This window comes from Rutilus rutilus (genome assembly GCF_951802725.1).
Source record: "Rutilus rutilus genome assembly, chromosome: 22".
Classification (NCBI taxonomy): domain Eukaryota; kingdom Metazoa; phylum Chordata; class Actinopteri; order Cypriniformes; family Leuciscidae; genus Rutilus; species Rutilus rutilus.
Window position 1 is genome coordinate 4,457,599 of NC_140227.1, and position 12,872 is coordinate 4,470,470.

Here is a 12,872-nt window from a genome sequence, read left to right on the forward strand (position 1 = left end):
AAAGAGCCTAGGTTGCATTTTGGCGAGAGTTACCCTTTAAGTTTGCATTCACCAGTTTCTATCTCCCTTTGTTCATTTTCCCGCCTCTCCTTGGTTGTCATGGTTTCTGTCATTATGAGTTCTTTTGTATCAGATGTGTATCATTAATTACCTTGTTCGAGGTCCTATTTAAGGGTATAGGACCTCGCGTAGGCGACACCATTGTCAAAACGATCCCCATTCACACGGATCCGCGAAAAGGACTACAAACGCCGTATTCTGCTGCCAAGGCCATTAGATGGTGATGAAACACTATAGATTGAACAAGTAATACACATGTGCAGGATGTCATCATTTTCAGAGATTTGTGTTTTTGTTGTTTACACGGAGACTGTTTTCAAAAGTTTGCGTTTTCAGCCACCCAAAACGCTGTTGTTGTATAAATGAACGTGTGTGAGTTTTATATATACCTATACCAATAGCAATTGATATTTATTTATTCGACTAATTTCAGAAATGACTTACCTTTGTTTTCTCCCAGTAGATTTGAGCAGAACTGTCCTGACAAAGAACCCAGCAGTGATAGTGATGAGGAGGCTCTGTGGTAAAGCACCCATTTGGATTTGAAACTAAAATGACTGACTGTAAATAAGCTTAATACTACCTGACCCTTTATGTGTTGTGTGTTTGTACAGGTGTTTGGAGTTTCTTTTGCATAGCGGCGCTGATCCAACGCTGCGTGACAGTAAAGGCTTCAGTCCAGTCCACTACGCAGCGGCCCGTGGCGACAAACACAACCTAAAATTGGTAAATCACAAATGTTAAAGGAGAACTCCGGTCAATTTTAACATTGAGCTAATTTTTTTGTAAATTTGGAGTGCTGTCAGTACAGAGAACAACGACAAAAATCGGTGTGGCCTACACCGTGTTATCCTCTTCTTAAAATTTGCACCCTGTTGACTTAAATTTTCGGTCGAAGTCCACAGTAGTCGATTGTCGAGTTCACGCGCGTGCGTGATCATAGGTAACTAAACGTTTGCGTGAACTTGGCAGTCGACTACTGTGGACTTCGACCGAAAACAGGATGCAAATACAGGTATGTGCGCTGGCTGAATTAACATCACTTTTATTCATATCTTTCACATCTACTGCAGTCAGATTCACCGTGTTCACTCTGAAGGAATCATCTAACATGGCTGGGCACTTGTAATGACACATCAAGGATGTTAAGAGGCTAAATGCAGGTTTAAAACTTGCCCCATTGAAGTCAACAGGGTGTAAATTTTTAAAAGAGGATAACAAGGTGTAGGCAACACCGATTTTTGTCGTTGTTCTCTGTACTGACAGCACTCCAAATTTACAAAAAAATGAGCTCAATGTTAAAATTGACCAGAGTTCTCCTTTAAGAAAACCAAAAGATTTGCCAACACTCATATCATGTCATATATTATGGGACATGTGAGTAGAATCTGTATTTCAGTTGGATTTAGTTTGATGTTTTTACTCCTGCTAATTCTGTCTAGTGGAAAACAACTGAATTATATTACTCGTATCAAAATATATATACTAACAACTGAATATAAACAACTGAGTTATATTCATAGTAATATAATTCAGTTGTTTATATTTGTACACATAAGCCATTGAATGGCATTGCATAAATATAACAAATAAACTAAACATGCATTTAGATAATAGATTTAAATATTCAGCGGCATTTATTTTAAATAAATATGGCGCAAACACTTTTTCAGGCTAACCGTTTCACAAAAAAATTTGCTAGGTTTGAAATGATAAAATTAGATATGGTGTTGAAATGTTGAAAGTCAACATTGTTTCTTTAAATACCAAAAATATTGAGATGCGTTGTTGTCAAACTTGAGGAGAACTGACTGGCTTGACTTGTTTGGCATTTTAAAGTTCGTTCTGAGAAAATCTCTAGCATTATTTGTTTGCTGATGTCACTTTCAGTATTTTGTTATATAATGCATTAACATTCACAAATAGTCAATTAAGCACCCAAAATACTTTTTGAGGAAATGTTGTGGTACCTTATACAGTATGTAGAATAGCGTTAAGTTAAACTTTATTTGAAGGTGTCTTTGTTACAGTATAATTATTTAAGTACTGAGTAATATTAATTAGAAAAACATATAGGGTTAGGGTTTGTTTGAGGGTTAGTTGCATGTAATTATGCATAATTTACTGTTATTATTGCATAAAGTACGTGTAGACCATTCTTTACTTTTATCTCGTATGGCACTTTGAGTGAACTAGCTTTGTATATATTTTTTTTTATTAGCTAATAGAAATGTCTTTCAAATGTGTGGAAGATCTGGAGAGTTGCATTCCTGTGAGCCCTTTACACTTGGCGGTGAGTATTCAGTCTCTAGTCTTGTCTCTTTCCTTCTCTCTCTCTCTCTCTCTCTCTCTCTCTCTCTCTCTCTCTCTCTCTCTCTCTCTCTCTCTCTCTCTCTCTCTCTCTCTCTCTCTCTCTCTCTCTCTCTCTCTCTCTCTCTCTCTCTAATGAAGTCAGTATTACAATTTGAATGTGAAATTCATATAACTGCTACAAGTGTATTTGTTTTTTAACTAGAAAAGGTAAGTTTGGCAAAACCTCATTTGAAAGTTGCCATTATTTGCAAAAATGATCCCCATTGCCTGTTAAGTTATGAATGTTGCCCTGGTCAATTTCTGTCAGGCGTATAACGGTCACACTGAAGCTCTTCAGGTGCTCTCTGAAACTCTGGTGAATGTGGACTTGCAAGATTCGAGGGGTCATACGGCTGTGTATTTGGCGGCTCTGAGAGGTCACGACCCCTGTGTGGAGCTGCTGCTGCTTCAGGGCGCCTCATACGCCATCAGGGAGAACATCCACAGGTGGACACCCCTACATGCTTCAGGTGTGTACGCATATTAACGTGAAGAATTCGTTCAATGCTTGGTTTAAGTTGATTTAGGCCTAAATAATTGCTGTGGTGGGATAGGTTCAAACGATACATTTGTACAAAAAAACATTAAGTAAGGAATAATTGATGACGGGCCGTTAAATTATTACAAAAATAATGCACACCTGAGGTGGTAATGCGGCAACGATAGAGAAACGGAGTTACACCTCGGGTGTGCATTATTTTTCTAAATAATTCAACAGGCTGGAGTCAATTATTCCGCTTATACTTTGGTTACCTCACCTCAAGACATTGTTCAGATGATGTATTTCAAGACATTTGTCAGGTTTTTGTCCTTAAAACGACCTAGTGTGTGGGACTAATTTCTTACGCATTGATAGCAGACTAATGTAGTTATTAATGCAGTGATAAGAGAGAAAGAGAAAGCGTGCGTGAATTACCTGAGTCTGTGTGTCTCTCAACTGTGTTCGGCACCAGCGTCATGTAGCTTTAAAGTTTCTCTTTAAGAAATAAAAAGATTTTATTTTCCCTCATAAAATCAACAAATATGTTGCGTTTCCCTTAACATATTTGCACACCTTAGAGCGTTCGTCAACCAATCAGATTCAAGCATTCAACAGCCCTGAAGTATAACTATATTTAATCTATTGATTTATTTTCATAGCTTCCAATGGCCAAACTGACTGCCTGCTCATGCTGTTGAAAAGAGCTGAAAAAACAGACATGATTGACGTCATGGACATACATGGACAGTAAGTGCCATTTCAACATTCATGTCAATGATATAATATGATTATACAATGCATTTACATGTTTTAAAATTCAGCAGAGAGTCTGTCAAGGCTGTTCACAAGTTCAATAGAAAATTGCCTAAATAGTTCTGTATATCAGCGGCCTCTTTCTCACTATACCCCATTTAATGCAGCCATGTTTCGGCGCAAACAAAAAGCACAGCAGTCACTAAATTCAAGCTGTGTTTCCATGCGAAGTCTGAGAAAGTCCACAACATCCAACTTGGACTGTGGCACCACCAGAAGGTCAACATTTTTACCTCAGCAGTTCATTTGCCACATATTTCTGCTGAAACAGCTCAGAGTGTTAGTGGGTTGATTCATCTTCCTCAGCCATTGCTCCTCTTCCTCTTCAAGACCACAGTTCAGTGTTATTTTCATAGACTCAGTCTTTGTATGCACTTGAAAGGCTTTTGCTGGTCTGTCTTGGGGAACTTGTCACCCACAGTGTCAAACTCTGGCGTGTTCCTCTCAATAAGAATGGGTTAGAGTTAGGTTTTGGGGTTAGGGTTGGGTTACAGTGACTGGTACAGTTAACAGTGTAACTACAAATGTTAATTAAATGCAAGTACTTTAACCCTTTATGGAACGGAGTTGCCATATGGCAACAATGAATTTCAACTCATTTCCTTGTTATTCAGAAAAAAATACAATATTTTGCACTATGGGAATTAAAAGGGCAGGCCTTAAGGTAGCCAATGATGTGCTGTTTTTAAGTCACATGACATTTGAATGTCCCTCCAAAACTATCTTTCCCACTGTCACTCTCTCACGGAAGAGAGAAAGCACCTGTTGAAGTGCTCCAGAAATGGGCTTTATGCCTAGCTGCACTACTTCCTGAACTTCAGCCAGCTCCTTTGTTTCCTGTCTGCCATTATTGGACAAAGTGATTAATCCAGGTGTGTCTGATTATTGTTGTTGTGACTACTGAGGTCAGACACACCTGGATTAATCAGTTTGTCCAATAATGGCAGACAGGAAACAAAGGAGCTGGCTGAAGTTCAGGAAGTAGTGCAGCTAGGCTTAAAGCCAGTTGCTCTATTAACCTCATTTCTAAACATCTCTTCTTAAGGGGGAGTTTTGCAGCATCTTTGATAAGTAAATTAGATATTTTTCTTCACAAATCAACTTTGTCTAATATAGTTTTACTGTAAATTGAGAAACTATCCATGCTTCCTACTACTATATAGATAGTAACATCAACAATATGATTTGTTTAGTGTTTATTGTAGTGTAGTTGTATTTATGTATAAATAACAAAATGATTTCTTCTTTTCAGGAAATTAATACAGCAATATTTTACAGAAAGGGCAATAGGAAGAGTGCAGAGTTAGCTCTTCCATGTGATGAGAGTAAGGACGAGTTAGGCAAATGATAGGGATCTATTGATTTTTGGTTTGCTTGTGTTCCAAGTATAAAAATCTATCAATTTCTAAAAGAAATATGCATTTAAATAGAAAAGTACCCCTACGTAAAAAGCTTTTTTTTAATTTGTTTAAAGCTATTTCATGTAATAAAATGCATAACATAGAGGGTTACATGTAATTACAATGCACCAGTAAGTATGTACAAAATAAGTAAATTGTGTCATACGGTTAAGTACCCAAATGAAATGAAGTGACCCAAATTACAATTACAGTGCTGTAAATACTGCATTGCACATTCAAGCTCATTCTTCTCTATGATGACAAAGTTTGATAATATGCCTGATCAGAAAGTGGTGGGAATTTAGACACATTAATATTGTCAATATATTAAAATTATATTGTTTCCCCCCATCTTTCTCTTTCTCTCTCTCTCTGTTTCCTTTTTTGCATTGTTTAAAGTATTGCTATTGTAAGCATAGTTTGGTGGTATCTGTAGGACTCCACTGATGTTGGCTACACTGGGCGGTCACGTTGACTGTGTCCACATGCTGCTTGAGAGAGGAAGTAAACCAGACACTCGAGACAGAAGAAGCCGCACTGCTTTACATCGCGCAGTAAGTTTATGTATGCATGCATGTGTTTGGTTTGTGTATCTGAATATTTCACGTTATCGGGCTGGAATTTGGAAATATCATAGTATTGATGTTGTTTTTGGGCTCTACTAGAATGTTCTTCATGCTTGAATGTTCAAAAAACCCTTATTTTTCACAAATTTGACATTGTTGCAGCTCCTCTCTTCCCAGTGTGTGTGTCACTAACGCTCTGGCATGCATTTCCCGTTTAACGACGTAACTCGCTGATTAACTACCGTAGTACATCGTTGAAGAAATCAACTAGCTAGTCATGACTGTTTCCTGAAACCGTACTCTCGCAAATTTGTTGTTCAACCACGCTGGTTAATGATGTCACACACATGGTGGAGTAATAACTTTGTTTAATGAATCTGTTTGAGATCAAATTAATGCCAGATTTATGCTATAAATTATGGACATCTGAGGAATAATTAAAAATTGTCTTGCTTGTTTTAGTTGTTTTGCTTTATTTCCAGATTCAATCATAGGCTCGTTCTTACGCACTAGAGCACGTTCGCACGTGCACTCTTTAAAAACTCTTTAAATCTCTTTGACAAACTAAAAGGCGTAAATTAAATTGTCCGTTAGAACTATGGTTTCAGGAAACACCGACTCGTTGAACTACAGTATGCTGATAACGACAGCACTTGCGACCATAGTTGGCAAACGATTCTTTTGGGAAACGCACCCCTGTTTAGTTCCTGTCTCCTTCTGAAAAGCACACTGTGCCCTGATTGGTCGGCTGGAGCAGTGTGTTGTGATTGGTCAAGCGCTTCGAGTGTGTTTGGGAAATGTCCCGCCCCTTACCGTAACCGTCAGTTTCAACACACTACTAACTAACTCAACCAGGCCACACCCCTTTATTCTGCATATTCATTATTTAAATGAGGAATATATATTGTGACGTGTTTGTTTCCGGAAGAAAACTCAAGACTACAATGAAGTTCAGAAGCTGTGACACGGATATAGAGAATAACTCCCGCTGGAGGGACTTTGGAGCAACATTACATTGTACAAAAGGATAATTGGTCCGGAGTGTTGGCAGAGCACCTGATTCTGCAAAAGGGAATCATATTTCTTGGTCTTTACACAGCCCTGCAAACCAATCATCGCAACTAACTAATCCTACGAGATACCCTTTCATTTTAGTCCTTCTGTTTCACATTTGGCAAACATGCATTACGGGTTGAAATCATCTCCGAAATTAGCTTAGCTGGACACTTGGGCTTAAATGTGGTGAAGATGCCAGCAGATCTAAGCTCTATAGTGAGGACGGTTCAACACATGCGGCCTAATTATAGGAGTCATTGGCCGTGCAAAGGCTCCCTTTACACCTGTGTTTTCTGTGATCGGATTTACTATCGAATCTCACTTGAGATTCACACAGTAGGTGACCGTGAACTGCGAACAGATCACTTATAGCCCATTCACAGGTGTTCTGGGATGGATTTAATGAAGATTCAGATTCAGCTGTGAATGAAATGAGGTTTTATTCTGCTCTCACAATGTGAAGAAGAACAGACACTGTGCTTCTGCAATTTACACAACTGCTTCAATCCACAATTATCTGATTATCAATCAAATTATTTCACTTGGAATCTTGTTTCTCACATTTCTCTTTCCACACAGAGCAACTTTTTAAACTCATGAATATATGAAAAAACACACAATCACTTTGTTCCACTAAAATGTGTTTTGCCTTTTTGCTTTTTGGACAGGATTTTGTAGGGCAGGACAAATGAGGAATTGATTGGATGGCTCTCTAACCCAGAATGCATGTGGCTACTGAGCGGACAGCTGTCACTGAGTGTTGTGTTACGTTTTGGTCCACACTTAGGGGTGAAAAAAAACCAATTCATGTCTTGGGACATATTTTATCTTCTCTATATATATGTGTGTGTGTGTGTGTGTGTGTGTGTGTGTGTGTGTGTGTGTGTGTGTGTGTGTGTGTGTGTGTGTGTGTGTGTGTAAATGTAAATTTTTCGTTATCAAATTACATCAGCATTTTGTTGACCAAATGTTCATAATGGGTGAAATGCTCAATTTAGATGGCAGCTCAGATAACTTTTGCATTCATTATGGGCACAATCTGGAGTTTCTTTTAGTGCTACACTGAAAAAAAAAAATGGTAGAAACAAATTTTACTCAGAAATGTTACAATTATTTAACAATTAAATGCTGTTTTCTTGTAAAACATACTTTTTTTTTTTTTTACTTTTTTATAGTGTAGTACAAAATGAAACTAAGAAAACCAAAAGCTCTTGAAAATGATTATGCAATGCGAGTAAAGCAAACTTAATTTCAGTGTGCTCTGTGTGTTTCAGGCAGTAGTTGGGAATGAAGAGTGTGTGTCAGCATTGCTGGTGCATGGAGCCTTCGCTCTGTGCCGGGACGTTCATGGCAGAAGCCCTTTGCATTTGGCTTCCTCTTGTGGTCATGCAGGACTATTGCGGCCCTTACTGGATGCAGCGTCACTTTCAGACCCCCTTGACTCTCTGCTAGACTACAGTGCCTACACACCCACTCACTGCGCTGCTTACCATGGTAAAATCACATCCTAGAACCTTTAATAAATGCTAGAGCAATGGAGAAACTTAGTTGAGATTTATGTTGATGAATGACAAATCTTTCATTTTCTACCTAAAATTAAAGTTGGCATAAAACGGAAAGTTGTCTTTTCTTTCCTATTGTGACGTATACGCAAGTGAAAACGCTTCTGTAACAAGATCAAATGTAGGGCGGGGCTTGATTTTGTCTGTGAGGAATTGATTGGATGGTTGTGGTTTGCTATTGGCTGATCTCATGTGAGTGACAGGTTGCCCCGCCCTCGTCATCAGAGAAGAGATGCTGCAAGTTATTTTAATCAAACATGAATTTAAAAATAACAATAATGATGTGCACGGATAAATCATTAACAATAATTACTGCAATATTCCATAAAAAACAAGAATTGTCTAATTTGATTTCATGGTGAGTTTAAAGAAACATACTGTATTTACAAGTCATGTAAAAGTTTTTTTTTTTACACACAGGGCACAATGATTGTCTTGAAGTTTTACTTGAATATAGACCATCAAGCTTCCAGGAAGGAAATGCCTTTACACCACTGCACTGTGCACTGTGAGTGAACCTCTCCTGTCTCCATCTTTAAAATGTTTCTGTACAAATACACATTTTTCATGACGAGAAAAATCATTTCCTGTTTCTTCCTCCACAGAATCACTGGTCACGATGGTGCCGCTCAACTGCTTGTTGAAACTATAGGAACAAAGATCATGAACCTCAGAGATGCCAAAGGAAGGTGTGTGTGTGTGTGTCTGTTCCACACTTAAAAATATTTAAGTATGGTTAATATAGTTAGAGAGCGAAACAGAGAAACTTGAATGGTTTACCAACCACTTCGGATGAACAAGAGGGTCTCTTTTTAAAAGCTAATGTCAAAAAGCCACCGTTTTAATTTGTTTCGGATATGACCTTTCATGTAGTGTGTAATATAGCTGTTTGTGACTGTAAGGTCTGCAAAGTTCTGCACAGAACAAAATAAAGTTTTTGTCTCCCGAAAGAAAGAAGTGAATCTGAACTGAAACGAGTCGTCAGTATTTCAAGTCTCACTTCCTGCTGAATCTGCGTAGGTTTGTAACAGATTTGCATAATGCCAGTCTATGTTCTTCATTGGCTGTCGTGAACAACGTCTACTTTGAGCCTCAAACACTGTAGTTGTATGTGAGACTGGAAGAGTTTGGTTCGTGTTGTTCATGTGGAGAAGACGCTGTTTTCTGCTGACAAAGCAAATCCACTTTGATGAGATTGATACGGTAACAGGGTGGCCGCGGGTCCTTAAAAAGTCTTAAAATGTCTTAAATAAAGTTTTCCTAATAAAAGGCCTTAAAAAGTATTAAAATGTCTTAAATTCAGATTCGATAGGTCTTAAATATTTCTGGTCACGTTACCGCTAAAATTTCTCCAGTCTGACGGACCTAATGTCCGTCAAATAACCAGTGAAGCATCGAATCGCGAGAATGATTCAGATTTTATTACATAAACAGCTATTGATAATGATAATGTAGGCTTTTTCTTGTAACGCTGTTTTGTTATTTCAAATGTAGGCGCGTTGCGCGTGGCAAGCGCGCTCATAATGTAGAAGAGTACGCTCATAATGCGCGACCACAACATTGCCCAACATCAAATGGCAAACGTAATGCAAGCGGAACGAAACTGCTCGTTATTGTGTGTTTGAAGGACCGTTTATCAGTTTGGACCAGTGCAGCGCGAGCCGATCGTGATCATGCGACACTGTTACTACACAGCGCTAATAAGAGATGCAGTAAAGAGAGCATTTTAATTCGCCACAGAACAGAACTGACTGAAGTAATAACATCGCTGCGAGATCTAGTGAGACGCATTCATATTTCTCCGTTATTAACGGATCAAACAGCGCTGACGTGGAAACCAGGAAGAAACATTGTGCCATGAATGAACTATCAGTGTCCACAGATCAGTAACATTCACCATGGATTTACTGTAGTAACACTAACTGCAACCATGGACGTTTGGTTAATAGTAGGCTATAATGCCTTCAAGTAACACGTCGGTTTTATTTTGACATTATATGAATACAATTGCTGCCCTCAAATGTTAATCTGAACTAAAATAATCCTTTGTTTATAACTACTACAATATGACATTTTATTTTTTCCAAGGAGCTGTTTTGTTTTATATGCTCCTAAGAAGAGTCAATTGTAGCTCTAGAATTGCTCAAAGTAAAAAAAAAAAAAAAAAAAAAAAAATACTTTATGATGTTAGTTTTAATATAAAAAAGCATAAAAAAATTTAATCAAGGACATTTCTCTGGCATTTATTTCTTTATGCTGTATCAAAAACATACCGAACCGAACCATGACACAAGTGTATCGTATCGAACTGAACCGTGAATTTTGTGAACCGTTACACCCCTAATATATACGCATGTAATATAATGTGTATTTCCATCACAGGTTTGGTCTTAAATTTCATTCAAAGTGGCATTAAAAAGGTCTTAAAAAGTCTTAAATTTAACTTGTTCATATCTGTAGACACCCTGGGTAAAACCGACGCCATCGTTACTGTTCGTATAGAGAGCTGAGGAAGATCCGGAGCTGAAATTCAGATATGATAATGAGCGTTTAGTTTCTGACACGATCGACCAATCACAACAGACTGGGTCATTTGACCAATCAGAGCAGAGCAGCTCTCAGAAAGGCTGGGTTTAGAGAGACTGAATCCTTGATCGAACCGTTTCAGACACTGAGAGAAAAGAGCTGATGCTGCAGTGAATATCATGAGAAAGTGTTTTTTTTTGTTTTTTTTATAATGGGGCACTTTAATATTCTCAGTGTATTTTGTCTACAGGACTCCACTACATGCATCTGCACATGCAGGAAATATGGCAGCACTGCATCTGGCATTGACCTGCGGTTCAGATGTAAACTCAGTCGATAACGCCGGACACTCTGCTTTAATGGTTGCTGCTGAAAATGGGCACACGTCTGCTGTCGGTTTGTATTGTTTTTATTGTCTAGTGCTTTCTATTAACGTGTGTAGAGTGATTGTGTGTTTCATTGATTTTAAAAGATGTTTTCTTTAGTAGTATTATTGATCTGCTCAAAACTTATTTGGTTCTAGACATCTTGCTTCATCAGTCCAGAGCGAACCTCTCACTGCTGGACATCAACAGGAACTCGGCACTTCACCTGGCTTGTAGAAGAGTAATGTACCCTAGCTCTCAAAGTGTCCTATATTACACAACACGTTTACATGCAACCAAATAATCTGTTAGTAATCGGATCGATGCCTTAATCGATCGGCTTGAGCTCGATCCGAATGAAATTTCAATCTGATTGAAAGGGGTGGTATATTCCTTTTCTAATCCGATCGAGAGAACATGTAAACACTTGATCGGATTGAAAGCCAAAACTGAAAGGACTGCGCATGTGCAATGACGTCGCACGTCAAAAAATTCTTCCGATTTGAAGTTTGTGACATATAAACGCGCACATTAACCCGATCACATGTTTAGCGTTCATGTAAACACTACATTCAGATTCATCAATCAAATTGCAAAACAAAAGTTGTGCATGTAAACACAGCCAATGATCATCACGTGTTTAACTCAACAGGGTCATGAAATGTGTGCTCTTCTCATTCTGGCTGAGATTGACGACCCCTCGCTCATCAATGCCGCAAATAGTGCACTTCAAACGTGAGCATTCCCATATTATAAGTGTATGTGTGTATTGATTGTTTGGTAATTTTCACAGTTGAAGTTTTTCTGTCTACATACCACTAGGCCTCTGCATATTGCAGCGAGAAATGGTCTTGCCACCGTGGTTGAGGTTCTGCTTACTCGAGGTGCAGCGCTTCTGGCCCTAGATGAAGATGGTGAGTTTCTCTATTGCTAAGCTAGAGCCAACAGAATTAACTTCACCAATAGTCATTAGTATTGACTTTAGATTTTGTTTGAAGAGACTGTAGTTGCTCACAAATCGCTAGTTTATATATATTTTCTGGTTCACCGTTTCTTTACATGGTGTGCCGTTTTATAGTGACAAGTGCTAAATCTTCTTTTTGTCTCGATCATGACGAGCGACTTGCCATTCTGTCGTTCTGTCAAACTTGGTTTGTATTTCCATTTGAAGTCGGGTTGCCCGTCCAACAGTGGAATCTCATTTAAATCCCAAAATCCAGCTCAACACTGCTGTTTTTTTCATGTCATGCAGCATGTTTGCTTTAAAAAAAAGTTTTCTTGATGCTTAAACTCCTCACATTGCCTGGTTAGGTACGGAAGCCCTGAACCGCAATGTAAAAAAATATATATATATATGTAAAAAAAAAAAAAAAAATGCTATCATTTCGAGATTAAAGTCGAAATGTTTCGAGATTAAAGTCGAAATGTTTCGAGATTAAAGTCGAAATGTTTCGAGATTAAAGTCGAAATGTTTCGAGATTAAAGTCGAAATGTTTCGAGAATAAAGTCGAAATGTTTCGAGAATAAAGTCTTCCGTAGAAGTTGTGTGTGTGCTTGCCGTTATTTCACATTCCCGCACAGGCATTCATGCGTGTGTGTGTGTAAACTGGATCTACACGAAATAATAACTTTTTACTTTTATCTGGGCTTTCAACAAAGGGATATTCTACAGGTCTACCAACATGACATTA

The 12,872-nt window shown here is 38.3% G+C and overlaps 1 protein-coding gene across 3 annotated transcripts in view; it reads left to right on the forward strand.

The window, feature by feature from the left end:
• Positions 1–12,872, forward strand: part of ankrd52b (ankyrin repeat domain 52b) — a 30,063-nt gene that overhangs the window by 14,965 nt on the left and 2,226 nt on the right. The window contains exons 15-27 of one of the 3 annotated variants that reach the window (XM_084394846.1): positions 524–583; positions 675–786; positions 2,282–2,353; positions 2,681–2,882; positions 3,553–3,640; positions 5,543–5,660; positions 8,003–8,222; positions 8,711–8,798; positions 8,896–8,979; positions 11,067–11,212; positions 11,340–11,422; positions 11,834–11,916; positions 12,004–12,095. In XM_084394846.1, the coding sequence (XP_084250972.1) occupies positions 524–583; positions 675–786; positions 2,282–2,353; positions 2,681–2,882; positions 3,553–3,640; positions 5,543–5,660; positions 8,003–8,222; positions 8,711–8,798; positions 8,896–8,979; positions 11,067–11,212; positions 11,340–11,422; positions 11,834–11,916; positions 12,004–12,095 (1,448 nt within the window). Of the gene's footprint in view, positions 1–520; positions 584–674; positions 787–2,281; positions 2,354–2,680; positions 2,883–3,552; positions 3,641–5,542; positions 5,661–8,002; positions 8,223–8,710; positions 8,799–8,895; positions 8,980–11,066; positions 11,213–11,339; positions 11,428–11,833; positions 11,917–12,003; positions 12,096–12,872 lie in introns of all 3 variants that reach the window. The other 2 variants (XM_084394845.1, XM_084394847.1) reach the window with 2 other exon arrangements.